Genomic DNA, 24,667 nt, shown 5'->3' with positions numbered 1-24,667 from the left:
CAGCAATTTCTAAGCAAGTGAATACTGGATATTCTCCAAATATATTTTTATGTTGGGGAGTTATCCTGGATGAACTTAAATATATTTTGAAAAGCAAATATTGTCTTGTTTTTGTTTGTATACATTGTATTATCATTAAAAATTCCTACACCTCCTCTGATTATTAGTAATACTGTAATCTTAAGTGTTTTGCTCACTCCCTTTGCGCCAGTGTGTGTCTTGGTCATTTTTCTCCAGAAAAGCTGCAGGCAGAATAACAGACGGAGAACATTAGCAAACATTAACAGAGCTGTGGACTTGGGCATTCGATGTGATTACACCAAGTGGAGTGCATATATTGGTGAGTTTTGCCTGAGAATTATTGCTCTTTGAATCAACTTTCACATGAGTTTATAAACTTATGTTTTTCATTCATTCTAAAAATAATGATAATCGATGACAGTTGCAAAACCTGGTCAGTGTGATGATGGGTCTACGAATCTAAAGTGTTGATTTTTAAAATAGCAACATCAAAATCTCCAAAATAATTGGTGTGGTTTGCATGGTTTTTAAAACCAAAAAGGTTTTATCTTGCCAGTTTTATATTTTCAGCAGAATTGTTTTTACTTCTCAGTGAGATTTATAATGTAAAACCAACGTGTTTGTTTTCCAGTCAGAAAAGTGATTATTCACAAAGATGATTTTAATGCATAATTAACTAATTTACTAAACTAATTTAATTTGGTTACTGCCTCCAAGGAATTAAAATTGAATTGATATTTTATGGCAGTGTGAATGCAAGTGTCAGTGAGTTAGTTGTTGCTCTTCTACTTGGAATTTGTGGACTTTCTTTGTTTTTCCCCCACTGTAAACTTCCAGATGAACTTTATGCCCTCAATGCACTCTTTCCTTTACTTTGACCTCCAGTCTGTAATTGTGATTGTGTGTATTTTCTACCGTCAACTAAAACATCAAGAGCCAAAATGTTCAATGTAAAGTAAAAGAAGCCACAATATTTGAATAATTCAGTCAGAATGGCATTAACATTTTTTTACTTTGAGATGTGCAGAACGTGTCACATTTATGTAATAATTCTCTTTGTGTTTTATAGTGTGTTGTTTTTGTCGATATGAAAAGCAGCGAAGCGAAACTCATCAATCAGGGTGTGGATGATGAGATGGTAATAATCCCTTTCTTTTTATTTGACATGCTAAAATATTAAATGTATTATTTGCTCCTGCTTCCTTTATTCTGTCTTATTGAGATAAATCAATTACGTGAACCTAAAAGGAATCCCTGAGGGACTCCAAAAATTGAAAATGCTCACGATCCTTTCAAATGGTCCCTGCAGGAGGTGTTTGGGTACCGGCCCTGCCTGTGGAAGATGATCCTGGTGGGTGTCGGTGCAGTTTGCTCTGGTGGTCTCCTCCTGCTGCTGCTCTACTGGCTGCCCCAATGGGGCGTCAAAGCGACCTACACAAAGTCCTCACTGAGGGAGGCACAAATACTTCTGCTCAGGACGACGGTATGGGGCGTCCCTAACTCTGAATGTGCCTGTGCGTGAGAAAGAAAACTGGAATGAGACGTGGTGCTCTTTCTCCCTTTAATCCAAATAAATGTGTGACTTGAAGGGTAAGTCAAATAAAGCAAATCTATTTTCATTCACAGGACAAATTCAAACAGTGGATTTGTGTCAAAGTACATGTGATGATGGCGGCAGGGAAGACCCCCTTTGATAATTTCAATCAGCAGTCAACAAATCACCCACTGAATGGAGATGACCATCAAGGTCCCAAGACTGAACATGAGGAACAAATACAGAAGCTCATCCCTAGCGAGTCTGTCAAGGTACTGTAAAATGAATTTTAAACAAGATGACATATTTAACAGAAAGGAAATGATCATGTGACTTTTTACGCTTTGTATGTTTTTAAGTATATGAAGCCAACTACATTACTGACGGCCCCCCTCTCTTCAGTCCACTACTTCACCCACAACAGCATCAAATACTACTGGAATGAAGGGACACAGAACTTTGAACCATTTAAGTACGGGTCCTTAAACAATGTACCGTATTTTCCGGATTATAAGGCGCACCTAAAAACCTAAAATGCGCCATATAAATGGACCAAATTCCTAAATTTAAACTGGCGTGAAGCATTGTGTCATGAAATCAATCATAAGTGGCCCGCTGAAGACTATGAATCATGAATCAAAAAGGCTATGGATCATTATTTTGTGATCATAAAGTAATTTGTTGCATCTAAAGTTGAAATAAAAAAGATAAAATGGAGAATGATTTGATTTGGATTAAAAATATGACATGATGCATTAATGGTGCGCCTTATATAAGGACAAAGTTTCAAAATGGGCCATTCATTGAAGCGCCTTATACTCCAGTGCGCCTTGTAGTCCAGAATATACGGTAATTATTTTTATTCTGTAGAATGTCAGCGTAAATAAATGTTGGGGGTCATTTTAGGGGCTTAGAGGACATCAAGGTGAGCTGTGCAGCTATACACAGGGACCACAGCTCTGGACTCCCGAAAACACAACAGCACTACAGGTACCACGATTTCAATTTTAAAATCGTTTAGCAGGTCCATGATGCACATTTCATGACTAGGAATATTCATTGTCAACAGAGCTTTGTTTTTCGGCAAGAACGAGATTGACGTACGCGTGCCATCTTTGTTAAAAATCTTTGTAAAAGAGGTAAGTTTTTGGTTTGAGGAAAATTATCGTTTCTTTAGCTTCGTAATCATTTTTTTCTTCTTCTTTCAAGGTTCTGAATCCATTTTACGTCTTCCAGCTCTTTGCTCTTATTCTGTGGTCCACTCAAGACTCCTACGATTATGCTGCGGCCATGGCATTAATTTTTTTATTTGCGATCGCCTTATCTCTGTACACCATTCGAAAGGTGAGCGGAGACCATTCCGAGGAAATATTTATGTGCCGATACATTCGAGTTTATCTTCTCACGAGTCTTATTGAATCTGAACACCATTGGAACAAGCATGTGATAGTTTCTCACCGGTTGTCTGGTCTCATTCTAGCAACACGTGAGGCTGCATGACATGGTGGTGGAACACAGCATGGTGAGAGTGTCTGTGTGCAGAGGAACAAAAGGCACGCTTTCTGATCAGGAAGTGGAATCAGAAATACATACAGTACACACAAATATTCATGTGCATACTCTCCCACACCCATAAATATGTGCACTGCATATTTTAAATATTTCATATCAGTTCTTTAATCATTTCCTGCTGTGGATGAGTGTATGGTAAGCATCGCCATGTTTTTGCCATTAATTGCCATTAATTGCCATTTTCCCCACCCTATCTCATAGCCTTTGAGCAAATCATGTCGACTGAGCTCGTGCCTGGTGATGTCATCGCTATTCCAACCAATGGGATGATCATGCCGTGTGACGCCGTGCTTCTCTGTGGCACCTGCACAGTAAACGAGAGCATGTTGACAGGTCGACCTTTCTTTTTCTTTTCTTTGTTTTTGTTTTATTTATTTATTTTAATTTTATTGTGTTTCTTTGTATTTATTGAACTGGCAAAAGTGAAACAAAATGAAAAAAATAATTCCACTTTATGTACAAAGGACTGGCACTATTTTGGGCGGGGGGGGGCCGCACATAGCAAAACTCCACTCGTTATGATTGCCATAAAAAGGGGGAAAATGTGAACAAGCCTGGTGACTAAGTCTTTCTGTCTTGGGATCCACAGGAGAGAGCGTACCTGTTATGAAGACCAGTTTACCAGGTTTTGGCAAGGAGGCGAACAAGATTTATAATTCAGAGGAACACAAGCGACACACCCTCTTCTGTGGCTCACATGTGATCCAAAGTCATTTCTATGCTGATGAGCCGGTGAAGGCGGTCGTGGTCAGAACCGGTGCGGTCTGATGCTGAAAATGTATTCTCCCGCTGTTTTGTGCATCATTCTACCTTCCATGATCCGACAGGCTTCAGTACAGAAAAGGGTCAGCTTGTGCGTTCCATTCTCTACCCGAAACCCACCGACTTCAAACTGCACCGTGATGCCACACAGTTCCTGATGTGTATGGTGGGCTTGGCAATGATTGGCTTCATCTACACCATCACTATCGATGTCCTAAATGAGGTGTCGTATCTAAAAATAGCCCAGTTATTCCGTCTATATGTCCTATTGACATATTCATCCCGTCCAGGTTCATATTCAGGGCATCATCTTCGACACTCTGAATATCGTTATTATCGCTGTGCCCCCGATCTTACCCGTGGCCTTGTCCGCTGGTATTGGGCACGCACAGAGACGCTTGAAGCGTGTCGGCATCTTTTGTCTCAGTCCGCAAAGGATCAACATATGTGGTCAGCTGAACCTGGTCTGCTTTGACAAGGTGGATGTCACCTACAGGCTTTCAGATTTGATGACATATTTGCCTTAATAACACTTTTGTGTCTGTACTCTAGACTGGAACTCTTACTGAGGATAGTTTGGACTTGTGGGGTATTCAGAGAGCTGAAGATGGAAGGTAAGTAAGAAAGACTTTTTTCTCTTGACATATTAGTTTCTTGATGCCGCAACTAGTTCAGGATAAAATGAGTCTTACCGCACAAGTGAAAATCTAGACGACAAAATATCAAGACATTTTTTGCACATTTTGTCCATCTAAGTTCTCCTATGAGCATGCTTATAGTCCTCTTGTCCCACACAGTTTTCTACCTCCAGACTCCGATGTGTCAACAAAGAATCTGCTCAACACTTGTTTTGCTGCCTGCATGGCAACTTGCCACTCACTGACCACCATAGAGGGCAAACTCTTTGGCGACCCTTTGGACCTCAAAGTGTTCAGTGCCACAGGCTCGGTAAAGAACACTGATTGTTTACGCATTCAAGCCTGCCGTGGAGACTCCGTTGCCGCAACCGTATTTATTTTGAAAAGCTACATCATATATTGTTTTGTTCAGATTCTCGATGACGCCAGAGAAGAACATATTGCCCTTTACAAAATCAGTATTTCCACTGTTGTGCGACTTCCGCAGCAGGTAATCCATCCTCAGTGATTGATGTTATCCTGTATGGCTCTTCTTCAATGTAATATATTATTAACATTTAACTTTCAGTCCGGTGAATTTGGCATTGTGCGCCAGTTCCCCTTCTCCTCAGCATTGCAGAGGATGAGTGTGGTGGTCCGGCAGCTGGGACAAAAACACTTGGACGTCTACCTGAAAGGAGCACCAGAGACTGTGGCTAACCTTTGCAGACCAGACACAGGTCAAACACGCGTGTGTGTGTGCCGAACAGTGGCCATAAGATACACTCTAATCAATTTAAATTGACCATCTGTAAACATTTGAATGCACATTTCCGAATCAGACAACGCTTTTGTATGTGAAAGCCACTTTTTGTGTATTTCTCTTGTCATTAAAACAATTAATATGCTGAGCTCACAAATGACAGACAGGCCTGCTGTGCTTGTGTTTGTCTCCGCAGTCCCACAGAGTTTCAAAGAGACTTTGGAGTCTTACACCCGGCAGGGGTTTCGGGTTATCGCCCTGGCGCACCTTCAACTGGAGTCCGAACTCTCCTTGCCACAAATCCATAGCCTCAGCCGGTGTGTATTCACGCTTATGTCGAATTTATGTGTGAATACACAAACATCCCATCAGAGTGTCTGTGAACACATCTTATTTTCAAATGATACTTGTAGTAAAGAACAAGTCCAAACACTCTTGGCACAAAGTTTACACTCACCGCAGCCATTGTTGTATTCCTCCATCACGGGACAATTACAGGAACATCCCACCCCAGAATACAAAGATGTTATTTATTTACTTTGAAAATTCTTGCTCTTCAAGCTCTGAGCTTCACTCTGATCTTGGTGACTGTCGTTTAGTTATTTTCTCCTCCACATACATTTAATTTCAATCTGTTAGATGATCACAATAAATGCAACCAGACATCTCGACAAAATTCACACCTCAGGGAGAGGTTTGTGGTTGAGTTGGTTTTACTTACCCATATAAGCAATTATAGACATTTGGAAGAGGTGCATTATGAATTACTCACTTAACTGCCATGTCTTTTTCCCTTTGCATTAATTTTGGTGCCTCAACAGAGAGCAGATAGAAACCGACATGGACTTCCTTGGTTTGATCATCATGCAGAACAAAATCAAAGAACAGACGAACGGCGTTTTGCTTGATTTAAGACAAGCCAACATTCGAACTTTAATGGTGACAGGTAAAAAGTGTATCTTGCATATCGTTAGGCTGCCAGTGTTTGAAGTTCACATATTTGCCATCGCATTTGTGTGCCGTTAGGTGACAACATGTTGACTGCAATATCTGTGGCTCGAGACTGCGGGATGATTCAAGCCCATGAGAAAGTTATTATTGCAGATGCTGTGCCTCCGAATGATCAAAACCCAGCGAGTATTATGTGGCGCTACCCGGCGAATCCTGTTCTAAACAATAATCAAGTAAGACAGGCACGAAGAACCGTGTGAATATACTATATATAAAAATATAGTCTTTAAATTCTTCAGAAAACGCTTCTTTATTCAGATTCATTATATGTTCCCTTCTGGGATGAGTAGAAATCTTAAAATAAAAAAATCTGGGAAAAATTTGAAAATGTGTAATTGTCCAAAGATATTTTATGGTGGGATGAGCCCTCCGTGGCCCCCCTCTAGCTCTGCCACTGCATTGTAGTTTTTATGTATCTCATGCTCTGGCTTTTGCCCCCAACTTTTTTTTATTGAAAGTGAAGGAATATTCCAAATACATTACCAGATTAATGTGGCAATGGTTCTGAATAATTGTTGGAAACAACACATATAGATCAAACCTGTGTGTGATCTCCTGTTGCTTACTCCATTCAGATGTCTACAATCAGCTTTGCTGGTGAGGGATTACATTGTGAGAAGGACACAGGTTATCACTTTGCATTGAGTGGCCAAGCCTTCGCTGTCATCTCTGAGCACTTTCCACAACTTCTTCAGAAGGTATTAAGATACATTTGGCTTGTTTAATTTTCAATGTTATGGTTTTCACATTGACTGGATGCTTGACGTTGTCTCTTCCCATGGGGGTGCTTCAGATTCTCCTGAGAGCCACTGTGTTTGCCCGAATGGCTCCAGATCAGAAGACCCAGCTGGTGCAAGCCCTGCAGAACATCGAGTCAGCTTGATTTGTAATCTTTATCAATTACCAAATTTATTTTCATAGCGGTTCATTCTGCATAGTATTTTTTACTTTACAGTTACATTGTTGGGATGTGTGGAGATGGTGCTAATGACTGTGGGGTGAGTATGCAAAAACTGATCGGACAGCCCAAGTTTTGGGCTAAAGTTTCTTTCTTTTGCAGGCCTTGAAAAAAGCACACAGTGGGATCTCCCTCTCTGAGCTGGAGGCCTCAGCGGCTTCCCCCTTTACCTCTACCGTTCCGAACATCTCTTGTGTGCCTAACCTCATCAGGTTTTCTTTTTACCAGTCTCATCCAATTTTGCACAGCCAGAGAACACTTTGCATTTTGTGTGACATCTATGTATGATAGCTGACCATTTTTGAAAAGTCATTATTTTCCCCTCACTGTCCACAGGGAAGGCCGCGCCGCTCTTGTCACATCTTTCTGTGTATTCAAATACATGGCCCTCTTCACCATCATCTTGTTCTGCAGCACAACTCTGCTCTACTCGGTAACTATTCTGCCTCATTTGTAGACACGGTGATGCATTTGTTCTATAATTCATATAACAGGGAAATAGACCACAAATTATAAATGCTCTGCTATGATGCATATTTGTGGGAGTTTTTTTTAATAACAGACAGGAAAGAAGTGTCATTTTTAGTTATTATTTCCAATGATTTAAAACCAAAAATTTGTACATGCAGATGTGCTGTGTGTCTGATGTGTCTTCTCCAGGTTCTTACAAACTTTGGATTCTACCAGTTCTTATTTATTGACATTGGCGTCACTATCTTTGTTGTCTTTACAAGTGAGTAACACGCATATATATATATATATATATTTTATTATAATCTTTGAAATCCATTTATTAGATGTGCAAGATGATCTAGTCTAGAAATGAGCAGGATGGTCTCGCATAATGAGTCACAATCATTTGACACAAGAGTGCTGAATTTAATGCATAATGCATAATTTTCCAACGGGTTTGTTTTGATGTGTAGTGAGCCTAAACCCGGCGTGGAAGAAGTTGGTGAAGCAAACCCCTGAAACCAACCTGATTTCCTGCTCGGTGCTCTCCTCGCTTATTTCTCAGATCTTCAATTGCCTACTGTTCCAGCTTGTGGCTTTTTTCTTAGTGCAACATCAGAGTTGGTATGAGCCGCCCAAGTCAATGTGAGTAATGTCTCCTATGAAAATTACCAAACAAAGAAATGAATCACTTGAACTACAAATGCAATTTGTGCTGTAATTGCTACTGTATACAGTCTATTTTGTGTCAGCATTTTTGATGCCGGTAAGGCGATAATATAAATTATTTTTCTAATAACTCCCATCTTTTAATTCTACCCTGGATCAACCAACTTATGACTTGTACAGTTATTTTCTATATTAGATGCGATTGACAAACTCTGTCTCTCCACAGCCATGATCCCTTCTCCAAGTATGACCCAAACGAACTGTCCAATCTCAGTGTAACGCCACCACCTAAAGAATTGTACGGTGTAAATTACTTGTATGCTGACGTCAGGAACTTTGAAAACACCTCCATCTTCTACGTTTCTGCCTTCCAGTACTTGACTGTAGCAATCACCTTCTGCAAGGGAAAACCCTTTAGACAACCATCCTATAAAAACTGTAAGACAAAAGCAAATACTTTTAGTCAGATATGTGGATTTATAACCAGCATATTTCCTTGAAAATAGTTTAAAATGAATCACAGTTATTAATGTTTCATTAACATTTTTTTAAACTTTTTTTCAATTTTCAGGGGCTTTTATGCTTTCTGTCTTTACACAGTATGCTTTTTTCCTGTTCGCCTTGCTTCATCCCATTCCTGCTATTGACGATGTGTTTCAGGTAAATTCAGATGAACCCGTTGTGTTGATTTATTTAGAATTTTTTTGTGGTTAACATTTCAGTTGCAAAAAGCCCGTAGGCATAACATGGGTACACCAGTAATTTATTTTAATCCTAACCACAATGTAGATATAAAGGGTGCACACAGTGTACTATCAAACGGATAGATGTGAAATGTATTATTCTAGCAGGTGCACAAAAATGATGTGTATTTGTCTTTCACTCAGATTGCGGACGTTCCCTACGAATGGCGCATTACGTTGCTCATCATTGCTTTAGTGCATGCTGTTGTGTCTTTCCTACTGGAGGTACGCTCATAAACTCATCTGTCTTCATCATAATCAAAATTCAAAAAGTTTTTTGCTATTGAGCTAAATTTAACTTGACCTCATCTAAACTTTCGAACATTTCCAAGGACATCTACGCCTTTCTGTCTTTCCCTCCCAAAAAGAAAAAATGAACTAGTTAGTTGACCACTAACTAAATAATAATTCAATTAAAATGTATTGCACCTAAATCAAATTGAGGCCTAAATATTAACAGTTATTGATGATTAAATGCAAATGTACACGAGTTAAAAGTTAAATACAACGGAACTGTAATTGGACAGTAATTCTTTCATTTATCACTAGAGGGCACCCATGTGCTCTGATGACATCACAAATTCAATGTTTTATTTCATTTCAAGGCACTAGTGTTCCACTGTAATTTGGCTTGTGAGTACAATATAATTTTCACTGATATTTTTTTTATGTTCTGCCTTCATTCTGAACCTGACCTCAGATTGTGAATAATCGTTGGGGTTGGGCCTACTTCTCCTGGAACTTCTGTTGTAAAAAACGTCATCCAAAGACTAAATACAAGTGTCTGGCTCTGAAGCTGAAAGATGAAGCTTTCTGGCCTCCTGCACCCTCCACAATTGCGTATGCCAGCAGCACTCTTCACTTGCACACTTCTGTCCCCCCTTGTTTAAAAAAAACTAAACAAAAAAAACCCGTTTTCCTTTCATGGAACTTCAAATAAGATCTCAAACAGGAAGCAGCATTATCAACATTACTCTGAATCAGTAACTCAAATCTCAGCAGTTTAAGTAGATTGACTTGCATTACATATTTCACGTCATTATCATTTTTCTGTAGTTAAAAACAGTTTGGTTCTAAATACCTGACATATTTATGACACCATTAAAGAAGTAAAAGAACAAGTTGGACTCATTTGGTCAGTTCTATGACAGCCCATAAAGATCAGCCAATCTAAGATTGACCAATTACAAAAAAATATTTAATACATAATCACATTGTTTGTGGCATACACACCTTTTGTGCATACGTGACCCTAACTTGAATGGTTAGCTTTTGGATATTGATTTTGCAACAGTAACAATGTACTGACAATTTTTCTTTATTTTTCTTAGCTTATCAACTAAATGTAGTCAGATGGCCGTTCTTCAGAGAATCTTTTTTTTTTAATGTGCTTGTCAGTATTTACAAACTGTTAACATGATATTAATACAATTTGCTGAATCAACAATTCATTAGATTAGACAATTGGATGTTTCCGCTGTAAACTACAAAAGCGAATCCACCTTGCCTTTGGGGGAAGTAAGATCAAATATTTTTCACCCTTTTAGTTTTGCGGGGATTTGACAAAAAAATGCCCAAGTGATGCCTTCAACAGTGAGCACGAGTCGTCCATCCTATACTTTATTTTATTATTTTATTTTTCATATTGATTGATTGATTGATAAAACATTTATAAAAAAAAAAACATTTAATACATAATCACATTGTACATGGCCTACACAACTTTTGTGCATACATGAACTTAACTTGAATGGTTAGCTTTTGGATATTGATTTTGCAACAGTAACAATGTCGAATGTACCAACAAAAAAATGTTATTTTTCTTCATTAGCTCATCAACTAAATTTAGTCAGATGCCCGTTCTTCAGAGAAACTTTTTTTTTTTAATGCGTGTGTCAGTATTTACAAAGTGTTAACATGCTATTAATACAATTTGCTGAATCAACAATTCATCAGATTAGACATTTGGATGTTTTAGCTGTGAACTACAAAAGTGAATCCACCTTGCCTTTGGGGGAAATAAGATCAAATATTTTTCACCATTTTAGTTATCCTTGACAAAAAAATGCCCAAGTGATGCCTCCAGCAGTGACCACGGGTCGTCCATCCTATACTTTATTTCATTTCATTATTTTATATTGATTGATTATTTATATTTATTCTCACTTTACAGGTACTTTAATTGTTCTGCCACTATGTGTCGCTGGCATGAATAAAATGAGTAAAATTATTTGTAGTAAATAAATCATTTTCAGAGAGTTCAAGCAATATTGGATCATTTGCTGTGCCGACACAATCGATGATCTGTAAAGGCACTTACTGGTTAAAAATCACTGGACTAATGCACCATCGGACATTTCCCGTGGTTCAAGTGAAACGATGACACAACTTTCCTAATTTAAAAGGTTCCTCATTTTTCAACTGGTTTGTTTAGGTGTCGTTTGTATCCTACATAGCTTCGTATTCATTTTCCCACGTTGTTAATTGTAGTAGTCGTAGATTGCGACAGCAATCGATACCATGAAGATTTACAATCTGTCTATTTACCATGCAAATTACCCGATGCTTATCTGATTTTTATCTCACACTCTGAAGAGGCTTGTAAAAGATCCGTCGGATGTTTTGTTGTCTTTTCTCTACTTGAATGAGTGGGGGTAAAAAAAAACATCCTGATTTATGTCTTTTGAAGCATGCAGTGTAAATCCAGCCTTAGAGGTGTGTCCTGATGATTAAAGAAGCCAAAATAACCGCAGACGTCGGCCAGAAGAGAAATGTGGAGGTACAGGTAGGCTCATTCAATTCCGTGTATGGAGAAAGAGCCAGCACGGGCCAAATAAACGGTATGTAATGTTTACTGATAATAATGTTTTATTGTCAAATTCCGCGCGTTGACGTTTGTGAAATCACTGGCGTGCTGTTTTGCTCGTTTGCACATGGAGGTTGTTTCAATTGTTCACTCACCTTATTTGAAGTGTAAGCAACTCAAAGCAAAAGTCGCAATTGAATATGAGCACCGCATCTGTGCAAATACGTTGCTAACAAAACTTGGATTCATAATAACGATCGAGTTTTAACAGGTAGATATAGCTACAAACCGTACTCAAATAAGAATAGTCTTCCAAGTAATTACGCGAATAAAAGCAAAATATGGTAAAAAAAAATACTCAAGTCACTGATTTATTCTCAATCCGAGCATGGACGTCAAGTACAGAAAATATACATGAGGAATGTGCAAATTGAGAAAGTGACCAACATGATCACTTCTTTAAATTAATCATGCATTAAATCTTACGATTTTGCAAAACCCATATGGATTAAGGCAAAATCAGCACTAAAGAAATTGTCCCGAACAATTTCAACAAACAATGCAAACAATTATAGATGGATTAGATAAAAGAACAACTATAGATCAAAGTAACATAGCAGCACTTTGATTTTATTAAATATACACATAAAAATGGTGCAGTCAAACTACTCTGACAAATACAATTAATCCAAAATGTTATTTCAGTAAATGTGGCACGACGTTATTACCCGCCTCTGATAAACAGACAAAATTTGATGACTAATATTAATGTTAAGTTACAAGCAGGCCAGGCAAAATTATTCACAATGTAAGTAAGAACCTTGGGAAATAACTGCTGATGTATTTTCTTCTTATTTATTTTAATTTATTTTTTATTTTAAAGAAAATGATCTATTTTCAGTGTATGGTACTCAACACAAAAGAGTGCATGCATCTAGGTGTTGTTTATATAATTTATATTTATTTATAAATGCAATATATAATCTCTGAGGATATTCTAACATACATTGATGAATTGTTTTTGACATTGAAAGATATTCAAGGTGAATTTGAGTTCTTTAATTTTTCTGTATGCAGCCCTTGGAAGAAAAAGTTTGGACACAGCCTGCTGTATAGGAATCAGAATGTGTGAAGCCTCTTTTAACTAAAGTAAGCAAAAAATTAAGTCATAATTACAGTAAAAAAACACTTTTGTAAGGATTCCAATGGAAAAAAGTGCAGTATATTCTTTTAGATAGTTATATCAGCTTGTCTTCTTTCTGAACACTGTGAGGTGATTTAGGAGACCAAATTCCCTTGTATTTTTGTTCCAGTTTTTTTGCCAGCATGGAGACCAGAGAGATGAAGCTCATCAATCAAGGCCTGGAGGATGAGATGGTAATTGTCCCGATTTATTTATCCATGCGGCCTACCTATCTGTAATGTGCTAGAGGATTTACATGCTTATTGTGGATTTAGACCAAGCTGGCTAATTTGTTTTATTCATTTGGTTTGGTTTTCTTTTTCTATCTGTATTGTCCATGATATAACCATAGCTGCTGCACTGGCAAAAACTGAAATTAAAATGTATCCATTAGTTTTGTGAATGGCTGAGGAACCAAAACAGAAATGCTGTGTCAGTTTGTGTTTTAATGGGCGTGTTCATTAATTTACTGTAATGTCCATTCATGACTCTGAGAGTGGGTGTGTTCAGAGAGGCACAGCACGCTTCGCGTAACGGCATATTTGCGTTAGCTTATGCGAAACCACAACCTATGTGCTCATAGTAAAATAGATATTTGTTATTTATCCACTGAGAAAAGTCGGGCAAATGATACAAATGAAGTGTTCCTAAAACAGATCTTTGAGGAACGCCAGTGTTTACACAATATTTACGGAAAATAATTATTCACCGGACAATGCAGTCTATTGATATTCCATTTAAATTTTCTAAAGAGCTGAATTTATAAAATATCTCTTTGGGATTGCAGGAGGTGTGGGGTTACCGACCCTGCCTGTGGAAAATGATCCTGGTGGGTGTTGGTACCGTTTGCTCTGGTGGTCTCCTGCTACTCCTGCTCTACTGGCTCCCCGAATGGGAGGTCAAAGCCACCTGCACGCCCAGCTCACTGAGCGAAGCACACACTCTGCTACTCAGGACCACGGTACGCTTTGACAAAGTCTAAACGTTCCTATTTGCTCTGTTTCGCCCACTTGATGACTGAATCTTTAATTATTGGTGCACAGTAGCTGAAAAATGCTGCACACCAAGTGAGTCATAGGTAAAATATGCCGGGATGACAGATTTAGCTGATGCCTCTCGGTCATAGTGGAGCTTCTAGTTTGCCTCAAGGTAGGGAGGAGTAATTGGTTTAGTGTCTGTTCAATGTATAGGTATGCACTCAGGAAGTCAAGTCAAAAATGTTCTTGGTAGTAATGTTTTATGTGGCCCTACTAGTCGAAAAGTATTTTTTTTTAAAAAAAAGCTAAATGTGATAAAATTATGATGTTTAAAAAATACTATTAAATTCATGTTCGGCCTCATTGCTTTCACAGGATGACTTCAGGCAGTGGACTCGTGCCAAAGTACGTGTGATGTTGTCTCCAGGGAAGACCCCCTTCGATAGTGTGGATGATCAGTCCGTGGCTCACTTGCTGAATGTCCACCACCACCAAATCCTCATTGCTGAAGAGAAGGAGCAAAATGAGAAATTCTACCTCAGACACTCTGCTAACATTGTGAGAACACCACACATTTTTTTTTCTCTTTTTCTTTTCAAAATAATACATCAGCCCAGATTGTGACCCAGATTCTTTTCTGTCCTCTTCGCAGATCCGCTACTTCACTCACCACAGCATCAAATACTACTGGAACGAAGGGACACAGGACTTTGAAACATTCACGTAAAACACTGTCCTATTTGCTATTATTTTGTTAAGTACCACCACAAAAAATACTCTGCTTTCCACGCACCACCATTATGTCCAAGATTAAATGTATTTAATATATTTAGAAACTAAATCTCTAAGTACACTTAACAGTCTTTCAAAGTTAAATACAACTGAACTGTACATACTAGTGTAATTATTTTGTGTACCACTAGGGGTATGCCAGCACATTTTGAGAATCACTGAGCTATGAATTCAGTGAACGCAGAAATAATATTTAAGTGATTTTTAGGGGCTTGGAGCACTTAAAGGTGAGCTGTGCAGCCATTTACAGAGACCACAGCTATGGACTCACAAAAACAATACAGGACTACAGGTACCAATATTCAAGATTTTTCCTAATTTTTTTTTTTTGTTCAATAATTTTACACATATTATAGATGGATGGCACTTTGCTTTTTTGTCCTCAAGAACGGTTCTCTGAACTAATACTTTGCTTGTTGTCAACAGAGCTATATTTTTCGGCAAGAATGAGATTGACGTACGAGTTCCATCTTTCTTTAAACTCTTCGTAAAAGAGGTATGTTTTGGGGAACAGAAACAAACATTTGTTTTATCGTTTATTTCCGCCTCTTGATTTTTGAATGATCATTTATTTTTTATTTTTCCCCCCCTCAAGGTCTTGAACCCATTTTACATCTTCCAGCTCTTTGCCATTGTTCTGTGGGCTGTTCAGGAATATTTCCATTATTCCCTCAGCATGTTAATTTTATCTTTACTTTTAATAGCTGCTTCTTTGTACACTATACGAAAGGTGAGTATAGATGAACCATTAACATAATAATACCGTGTGATATGTAGTCAAGCGATCCTTTCCAAACCGTCGATAGCTTCGACCCATTTTCAGTTCTCGAATTCTTAAATCTTTTCTCACCACTCTCATTCCAGCAATACAGGAAGCTACATAACTTGGTGGTTGCACACAGTATGATGGGAGTTTCAGTGTGCAGAAGAAATGAAGGTACGTTTTCCATTAGATTCCCTAATTCTGTTCTGAAATAACATCTGTGTGTTTTTAAATACAGTGGTAGCTTGACTTATAAGTTATTGGCGGTATGAGCTGTCACTTAGTCGATTTAATTATTTTTTTGCCAAAATATAAGTTACAAACAAGACCCAGATACCCCGCCACTTGAGTGAATTGAAAACGTCAGCCAAACGCATTTTGAGTTGAAGCTGCTGTCATCCACAACTCACACCCAAATGCTCACACGCTCTATTTTTTTAGCTTTTATGCTCTTATATTTTAACGGCATTTCAATTCATTACATGTAAATTTTATCTGAGTGAATAAAGTCAAGGTACCATTGTAGTAACCTTCCCTGTAATATCAAGACTCAATATAATTATCAGGAATTATTTGTGGCCACTTTTCAAACTTGATCCCAGATACTGAACAAGTCATGTCGACTGAGCTCGTGCCTGGTGATGTCATCGCTATTCCATCCAATGGGATGATCATGCCGTGTGACGCCGTGCTCATCAATGGCACCTGCATTGTGAACGAAAGCATGTTGACAGGTATGTGGAGCATACGGTTTCTGTCACGTTGCAATTAATGAAATGATCAAAACCGCAAACACATGTAACGATGCCATGTACGTCATCTGCAACACTTCAAAATGAATTTGACCTGAGAAAAACAAAACATTTGAAGTCTCAAGACTTCCGTGACCACACACACTTTATTCAGTTCATAAACCGTTTCATGAAGTTCCTTATAAAGATCTCCCAACATAAAACAACACGTTCAGACTGTTCTCATGAACACGTTTGACTCTGGAATTTTGTCTGGATTTCCAGGGGAGAGCGTACCTATTACGAAGACCAGTTTGCCAAGTTCAGGCGATGACGCAGAGAGGATCTACTCGACAGAGGAACACAAGCGACACACCCTTTTCTGTGGCTCACATGTCATCCAAAGCCGTTACTATGCTGACGAGCTGGTGAAGGTGATTGTGGTCAGAACAGGTGAGGACTCCTGAAATGTTGTAACCCAAGTGATGATCATACCATATGATGAAACGAAGCATCCTTCAACTGTTTTGCCTTAGTAATAATGTGAATATGCTCAACAGGCTTTAAGACGGAAAAGGGCCAGCTGGTGCGCTCCATCCTCTACCCAAAACCCACCAACTTCAAACTGCACCGAGATGCTACACAGTTCCTAATGTGTATGGTGGTGTTGGGAGTGCTTGGTTTCTTCTACGCCATCGTTGTTGATGTCCTATTGGGGGTATCACTTTTCAGCTTTATACTTTGCATCATGACATTACATGTAATCCCGGGTGGCAGAAGATAAAGCCTTCGATTGAGAAAACAGGGTAAATGGCATGATGCATGATTTTAGTCTCCTTCACTACCACCATGGTTTGAATTACTCCAAGAGAACCTGCCCCAGGCATTTTATACATACCAGTGGGAAAACGTCTTCCACAAACACGAGGATGGTTTGGTTATGAGCTTGTAGAAGTTGCGGCTGTGCCCCCAGGCAGTTTTGCAATCTCCAACATTCTCTTCATGTACACAGGTTTAATTCTGATACTTTTGAAGTGAAAAAAAAAAATCCTTTCTGTCACCCGGAACTACCATCACACCTTGTTTACAAACGTTAGGAAAAGATCCATCTATCAAGTGAGATGTGTAACATTGGTTGTTTTTTTTGCATCCTTTCCAGGTTTCTGTCCAGGCTGTCATCTACGACGCTCTGAATATTACTCTTATTGCTGTGCCCCCGATCATACCCGTAGCCTTGACCGCCGGTCTCGTGCACACGCAGCGGCGCTTGAAGCGAGACGGCATCTTTTGTATCAGTCCGCAGAGGATCAACATCTCAGGTCAGCTGAACCTGGTCTGCTTTGATAAGGTGGGTCGAATCTACAGCTTTGGTTTCATTATATTAGTGTATTTATTTATTTATTATTATTATTATTTATATATTATTTAGTTTTGTACAAAACAAATGCTTTTTTAAGTCCATCCTGAAATCCCAGCCCAAAGCGCACTGTTCAGAAATTTTTTAGTGTACTAGAGTGTCTGAGTAAATCATCTTAATCATCCCTAAATACCCAGCCATAAATCATTTTGCTTCACTTATCCCAACAAAATACTAAATTGCAAAATTATCTTCCACCTAAAAGTATTTACGAGGAATAGCATTTAATAACTCAAAAATTACATTGATACTCTGATTATCTATTATTATGCTACGCATAACCGTTTTCCTCGTCTGACTGGTTTGTGCCAAAACCATTTTCTAAAAATCCTTTTAGAATAGGATATTGTCTGTCGCTGCTAACAAGGAGCCCTTTTGGTGAACAAAAACATTCATTCAACCCTTCACCAACCGCACCTAGTGACAACACCAACAAATGTCATGTTAGCACCCCCCCACACACACACACCCACCAGAGACACAAATAGGACTCCACACCCATAAATGTATGTGAGAAACCTTTTGTATGAAATTTAAAACAATGTTTAACCAGTTGCCTTATCTTAATAGGACGAGGATGTTCTGAGCTTGTTCAAATGATTTTGTATGTCTAATAAGTATATGTCAATCTAATTAGAAATCCTTACTCCAATTCTTTTTGTTATTTATTTTTTTAGACGGGCACTCTCACCGAAGACTGTTTAGACGTATGGGGTGTTCAGAGAGCTGAAGCTGGCATGTGAGTCATTTAACCATTTTGGACTCACCAAGTCCTCATTTAAAGCTTTTTGATTATGATTGAAATAAAAACTGGTGCACCTCATGTTGCCTGATAGCTGGGGGACTTTAAGCCTTGCTTTCGCAAAATGTATGTTCATGACCATAATCTGTACAACTGTGACATAATGAGGTAGACAGGCTAATTCATTGCTTCATTGTTTCACAGTTTTTCAGCTCCAGACATTGAGATATCTACAAAGACTAATTTTGCTGCCTGCATGGCAACTTGCCACACCTTGATCACCATAGAAGGCAAACTCTGCGGGGACCCTTTAGACATCAAGGTGTTCAGCGCCACGGGCTCGGTAAGGAGCACGGAAAGGTTTCTCTTCCCATGAGAATGCCGTTACAATGAGTACATTATAGAAGAATAGGCTTCATATTTTAAAGTCAAGTTTAAAATTCAACTATACATTTTGTTTGATCAGATTCTTGAGGAGGCAACCGAATACCACACTGCACTTTACAATGCCAGAATTTCCTCTGTTGTTCAATTCCCGGATCAGGTAATCCTTAAACTCAATAGTTTAATCAAGTGACTTGTATATTTTTCTCTTAATCCTGAAAAGTGCAACCCCTAAAGCCTTTTTTTTTTTTTAACCTTTCAGTCCTGTGAGTTCGGCATTGTGCGGCAGTTTCCTTTCTCCTCGGCGCTGCAGAGAATGTGTGTGGTCGTCCAGCAACTGGGACTAAAACATTTTGACGTCTATTTGAAAGGAGCACCAGAGACTGTGGCTAATCTCTGCAAACCGCACACAGGTCGGACATGTGTCCATGGACATTTTAAGTAATTCAGTCTGACCAAAGTCTGTCAATTTTCCAATGGGTGACATTTTGAGTATGCCTTCATTCATTTAGTCAAGGTAGACCTTCTATAGAAATATGAATATATCATGTGCTTGTGTTTGTCTCCGCAGTCCCACAAAGTTTCACAGAGATTCTTGAGGCTTACACACGACAAGGGTTCAGGGTTATTGCCTTGGCCCATAGCCAGCTAGAGTCTGAACTCTCCTGGCTCAAAGTCCAGAGCCTAAGCCGGTATGCATTCATCTATTTATAGATTTATTGCAGAATAATCCCACACTAAAATGTTCTTTTTTAGTCCGATTTCTGGTGGCCACATATAGTTGTTTTAGAAATATAGTTTTTGTCTGCTTAAAATATCAGTCTGACACTAATAATGCACTTAAAATAAAAAATGTTTTATACTACGTTGATGCATTTAAAATTCAAATTAAAAAAAAAGTGCTTATCCACTCATTTTACATTCCAAAGTTATACCACCGCAAGGCAGCACCCAAAAATTGCAAATTAAAAAATGTTCCATTTTATTTGCGTTTGTGTGTGGAATTTCTATCTCTTTGAGAATTTTCCTTCTGTAGAGAAGATGAAGGTAAACATGTGTGTTTCTCATTGGTGTTAACAGAGAGCAGATAGAAACCGATATGGACTTCCTTGGTTTGCTCATCATGCAGAATAAAATCAAAGAACAGACTGCTGACGTTTTGCTTGAGTTAAGACGAGCCAACATTCGAACTTTAATGGTGACAGGTAAACACTGTAAATTTCTTATTGGGTCATCAATATATCAAATTTGACTATTTTTGTGTGATGTCAGGTGACAACATGTTGACAGCAATATCAGTGGCTCGAGACTGCGGAATGATTCCAGACCATGAGAAAGTCATTATTGCAGATGCAGTGTCTCCGAATGATCAAAATCCCGCCAAGATCACGTGGCGCTACTGCAAGAGCCCAGTTCAGATAAACAATCAGGTAAAACAGGGATGTTGTGCTGAAAATAGAATTATTGTGTAAAAAAGGAACTTAATATTAAGAAAACATCAAATCAAAAGCATGACAAATTAATGTTGTCATTCCATTTGTGTTGAATAGAAAGAAATCCAGTATGTGGTATTTGATCTGTCAAATTGTTCAGGCTTGCACAAACTCGTTATGTGACCTCGAGGCGCACTGGTTCCTCCTGTTACTTTTATGGAGTTCCTAAAAGTGGCTCCACTTTATATGACTCAAAACAACGTACATGCACAGACCTGTGTAGTTTGCAAATGAACATAATAGTCTCCAATCAAATGTATATTTTTTGTTCAAATTCTTTAAAAGTCTCGGGAAATTATAATAACTTTTTTTGTGCTTCTTTAATTTTCCGCTCCAATTAAGACTACTAAGATGCCTTTTTCTGGGGACGAGCTGTGCAGTAACAATGACCCTGGCTATCACTTCGCTGTGAGTGGCCAATCCTTCAATGTCATCACTGAACACTTTCCACAACTTTTCCAAAAGGTATGAAGATACCAATTAGCTAACAGTGTTCAGAATCTTGCCATAAAAAACAACTGGGTGTAATTTGTTGTTCTTCCTCACGGGGGCGCTTTAGTTCCTCCTGAGAGCCAGCGTGTTTGCTCGCATGACTCCGGACCAGAAGACTCAGCTGGTGCAAGCCCTGCAGAGCATCGAGTCAGATTATTTATGAATTTTCACATACTATCTGTGTTCTTCATTTGATTTTAGCAAATAATGTTATCTTTACTGTTTTTTTTTTTTACCATGCAGTTACACTGTTGGGATGTGTGGAGATGGCGCAAATGACTGTGGGGTAAGTATTTGAGATCTGTATTTGCAAATCACATTTTATACGTGGTTCACAAATTATTCACAATATTTTTTAAAGCAGAATATTACTTGATTCATGAGTTTGGCTGTAGTAATGCGCTTTGGTTAGTTTTATGCAAATAGACCTTTCATTTGGTGGAATCCATGCTAAAGAGATTTTTTTTTTAAATCTATGATATATTGGCTTTTGGCATAATTGTGTATAATTAAAGTGTTCTTTCAATTGGGTGAAAAGTAAATGATGTGAGTTATTCACCATGAAATTGTTGAATTCATTCCTCTGAATTGTTGTTTCGTTCTCTTGCAGGCACTGAAGAAAGCTCACAGCGGGATCTCTCTTTCTGAGCTGGAGGCCTCTGTGGCTTCTCCGTTCACCTCCTCCATCCCAAACATCTCCTGCATTACCAACCTCATCAGGTAGCTTGCAACTGGACAACAATTTGACATTTCAGTGTCAAATCTCACTTGTCATACATAATGCACATTGACATGGCGGTAATAGTGGAACTTTAAATTTTTTGGGTTGCCTCACTGTCCATAGGCAAGGCCGTGGTGCTCTAGTCACAACTTTCTGCGTGTTCAAATTCATGTCCCTCTTCAGCTTCATTATGTTCTGTGGAGTCATTCTCCTCTACACGGTAATCATTCTGAAATATAAACATGAAAATACATTATGAGACAGTGCTTGCTTTCATTCATTATGTTAAAAGTGAATTTTATTATAAAGTACTGGGCAGGACGACCAAGAAAAAGGGGACGTAAAATACTGGACTGATGTTGACAGTACTGCGTCGTCTTTAGGTTCTCAGCAATTTTGGAGACTGGCAGTACCTCTTAACTGACTCTGTGATGCTTGCTCTAATCATCCTTACCAGTGAGTAATATTAAATCGTGGACGGTCATCGAGCGGTCTCATCAAGATTTGCATTTTGTGATGATACAACTCAGGTTCTTGATCTGGCATCTCATTTTAGTGAGTCTGAACCCAGCGTGGAAGAAGTTGGTGCGACGCACCCCCCCAAGCAGTCTGATGACCATCCCTGTGCTATCGTCAATTTTGTTTCAGATAGTCAACTGTCTACTCTTTCAGATCTTTACTTTTTTCTTGGTGCGACAACAGAGTTGGTATCAGACTCCTCAGGAAATGTGAGTGTCACCTTGGACAGTATTTAAACATTCCTGAGTCTCTAAAAGATTGAAGTCATTTTTAACTATTGATTTGTAGTTTGCGGTGTTATTAAAATAAAGGCGTGCTTTATAATTTGACAAACTTTTTTCTCTGTCACAGTCAATGCAATGACTCCAGTTTCAGTGACACCTGCAGCCTCAACCAAACCAAAGATGGAGTTTTATATATCATCAAGAACTTTGAAAACACTTCCCTCTTCTACGTTTCTGCATTCCAGTACTTGATTGTTGCGATTGTATTCGCAAAAGGAAAACCCTTCAGACAACCAAGCTATAAAAACTGTAAGATAGCAAAATTGTTTTCAACATCATTTTGCTCACCATTATTTTTACCCTTGTAGTCAATTCAAATCAAAGAGTATTCAAAACTATGCTTATCTAAATGAGTTATAGTTTCTAGTAGGACCTTTGTGTTTATTGTAGTCTGACTGACTTGTTCTGCTTTTTTAAATTTCAGGGTCATTCGTGTTAACCTGCACTCTTCTGTACACTTTTATCCTCTTCATCATGCTGTATCCCATTCCTGCTGTTGATGAGGTCATGGAGGTGAATCTTGTTTTCTTTTATTAATTAGCTGGCTATCAGTGGGGACATACTTGACTCAACCACACCACTATCACATTTCAGTTAAAAAAAAATACATCAAGAGTATACCAAATGGAAATAACCCATGGGGTTCCCCAGAGGTCAATCCTAGGACCCTTATTTTTTGACATAAGGTCTAGCTTTTCTGGTAATGTCATCTTGAAATTATTAGTATGTCCAACAACCAGTCAAGTTCTCTTGCTTTTTTTGGCCATTTTGCGATAAATTGATACTGATATAAGTATGAAACTGTAAACATTTCTCTGCCCATCCTGTTTGTCTTCCTTCCCTCAGATCGCGGATGTTCCCTACAACTGGCGCATTATGCTGCTCATCATTATTTTAGCGCACGCTGTTCTGTCTTTCATCCTCGAGGTATGCTCATACACTCACATCTCCCTCTGGATGCCTTTTTATAATCTAATTTGAAAATACCAATTTATATTCTGTTTGCACAATGATTGTTCCTTGACTATTTCATGCTTTCTAATCAATGGAGAAATAGTCCTGATTGTGCATGTGTGGGTCTGCGAATCAATAAGGTGGAGTCCTCTGATCACTGCAAATGTTTCCTAGAATTTGATCCTTGACACTCTGTGGAAGTTTTTTCCAACTAATCCGGGTGTAAAGTGGACCAGCAAACACACAAGTAACACACCACAGGTTGGCAGGATTTTGATTTTGGATTCTGTCTAGTATATGCTCATGCTTACTCTTACATTCCTGTTTTTTTTCACAATATTTGAATTAATTTTGGTGTGCACATATAAATTGTAAAGCCAAAATGTCATTGCTGTTGGGAAACAAAATAGTAAATTTAATATTTTTTTTACAAATTGATGCTTATGCTTAAAGATTACTAAGCAATCTTAAGTATTGAAAATTGCTAGAGACTTAAATTAAATCAATGTTTGAACATGATTGTGTTGTGGTCATATTAGTTCATAATAGATAGCAATAATAGATATAACACCTACTAGTCATTTTTTAGATGTGAGTATTCAACAATTCGACAATGACAATATGCAACACTCAGTGCCCAAAATGTACCTTCTATTGACATACTTTTTATGTTCTATCTTCACGCTGAACCTCATCTCAGATGGCGAATCAACATTGGGGCTTGGCCTTCCTCTCCAGGATCCTTTGTCGTAAAAACCGGCCCCCAAAGACTAAACACAAGTATCTGGCAATGAAGCTGCAAGAGGAGATCGACTGGCCTCCTGCACCTTCAAGCATCACCTATGCTGGAACACCTCAGTACCACTTATCGGTCCCACCAAGAGTGACAGAATATCCTTAAACACAGGCCTCGCCTCGACTAGATGTCTGGGGCTTTAGAGATGGATGGATGGATGTATCTATGTATGGATGTATGGATGGACGGATGGACGTATGGATGTATGGACGGATGGACGGATGGATTGGATGGATTGGATGGATTGGATTGGATTGATTCAGTAAGTAGGGGAAAAAATAAGTTAACTGAACATTTAAGGACTTCTTCTGTGATTTCAGGCTGTCCCTGAACCCCCAGACTTGATTTAGACTTTTTACATTAAAAGACATTTGTATCAATTTCATAGTTGATTGAAGTTGTTTTTTGAAGAAGCAAATGTGATGCCAGACAGTTGTAGAAGGCAACAAGTGGATGGATGGAAACTTTTATCTCCACAGGCAAATTCACGCCTTCTCCCCCAATGAAGCA

At 38.5% G+C, this 24,667-nt stretch overlaps 2 protein-coding genes across 2 annotated transcripts; both read left to right on the top strand.

Moving 5' to 3' along the window:
* Window positions 1-243: 243 nt before the first annotated feature.
* LOC148387731 (polyamine-transporting ATPase 13A3-like) lies at window positions 244-11,333 on the top strand. The gene is made up of 31 exons (XM_088397013.1): window positions 244-340; window positions 1,091-1,159; window positions 1,331-1,504; window positions 1,648-1,827; window positions 1,915-2,027; window positions 2,462-2,545; window positions 2,625-2,694; window positions 2,765-2,899; window positions 3,036-3,108; window positions 3,329-3,460; window positions 3,717-3,884; window positions 3,955-4,112; window positions 4,180-4,368; window positions 4,442-4,503; window positions 4,687-4,837; window positions 4,940-5,017; window positions 5,096-5,246; window positions 5,466-5,586; window positions 6,091-6,215; window positions 6,296-6,453; window positions 6,856-6,978; window positions 7,074-7,153; window positions 7,236-7,278; window positions 7,341-7,450; window positions 7,575-7,671; window positions 7,899-7,971; window positions 8,165-8,336; window positions 8,587-8,798; window positions 8,932-9,020; window positions 9,248-9,328; window positions 9,804-11,333. Exons 2-31 carry the CDS (start codon window positions 1,109-1,111, stop codon window positions 10,041-10,043), a joined length of 3,693 nt encoding a protein of 1,230 aa, XP_088253139.1. The 5' UTR covers window positions 244-340; window positions 1,091-1,108; the 3' UTR covers window positions 10,044-11,333.
* Window positions 8,259-24,537, top strand: LOC148387730 (polyamine-transporting ATPase 13A3-like). Its single transcript, XM_088397014.1, has 38 exons — window positions 8,259-8,336; window positions 8,587-8,658; window positions 8,735-8,798; window positions 8,961-9,020; window positions 9,248-9,328; window positions 11,793-11,943; window positions 12,987-13,058; window positions 13,223-13,286; window positions 13,880-14,053; window positions 14,445-14,627; window positions 14,722-14,792; window positions 15,070-15,153; window positions 15,288-15,357; window positions 15,457-15,591; window positions 15,726-15,798; window positions 16,227-16,358; window positions 16,641-16,808; window positions 16,916-17,073; window positions 17,515-17,703; window positions 18,450-18,511; window positions 18,719-18,857; window positions 18,981-19,058; window positions 19,161-19,311; window positions 19,470-19,590; window positions 19,979-20,103; window positions 20,171-20,328; window positions 20,734-20,856; window positions 20,951-21,030; window positions 21,127-21,169; window positions 21,494-21,603; window positions 21,728-21,824; window positions 21,988-22,060; window positions 22,161-22,332; window positions 22,475-22,656; window positions 22,832-22,920; window positions 23,254-23,334; window positions 23,536-23,622; window positions 24,062-24,537. Exons 8-38 carry the CDS (start codon window positions 13,236-13,238, stop codon window positions 24,260-24,262), a joined length of 3,660 nt encoding a protein of 1,219 aa, XP_088253140.1. The 5' UTR covers window positions 8,259-8,336; window positions 8,587-8,658; window positions 8,735-8,798; window positions 8,961-9,020; window positions 9,248-9,328; window positions 11,793-11,943; window positions 12,987-13,058; window positions 13,223-13,235; the 3' UTR covers window positions 24,263-24,537.
* The last annotated feature ends 130 nt before the right edge of the window (window positions 24,538-24,667 follow it).

The sequence above is a fragment of the Syngnathus floridae genome, chromosome 14 (assembly GCF_059516105.1).
Source record: "Syngnathus floridae isolate MCC-2025c chromosome 14, RoL_Sflo_1.0, whole genome shotgun sequence".
NCBI lineage: Eukaryota > Metazoa > Chordata > Actinopteri > Syngnathiformes > Syngnathidae > Syngnathus > Syngnathus floridae.
This window is presented reverse-complemented; position numbering and strand designations above follow the sequence as displayed.

Bases quoted from the DNA above. Each gene is read 5' to 3' on its own strand.
- LOC148387731 (XM_088397013.1), top strand. From the start codon at position 1,109: ATGAAAAGCAGCGAAGCGAAACTCATCAATCAGGGTGTGGATGATGAG. The intron at 5,018-5,095 runs GTAATCCATCCT...TTTAACTTTCAG, and splicing joins TTGTGCGACTTCCGCAGCAG to TCCGGTGAATTTGGCATTGT. The intron at 6,979-7,073 runs GTATTAAGATAC...GGGGTGCTTCAG, and splicing joins TTCCACAACTTCTTCAGAAG to ATTCTCCTGAGAGCCACTGT.
- LOC148387730 (XM_088397014.1), top strand. From the start codon at position 13,236: ATGGAGACCAGAGAGATGAAGCTCATCAATCAAGGCCTGGAGGATGAG. The intron at 14,628-14,721 runs GTGAGAACACCA...TCCTCTTCGCAG, and splicing joins TCAGACACTCTGCTAACATT to ATCCGCTACTTCACTCACCA. The intron at 19,059-19,160 runs GTAATCCTTAAA...TTAACCTTTCAG, and splicing joins TTGTTCAATTCCCGGATCAG to TCCTGTGAGTTCGGCATTGT.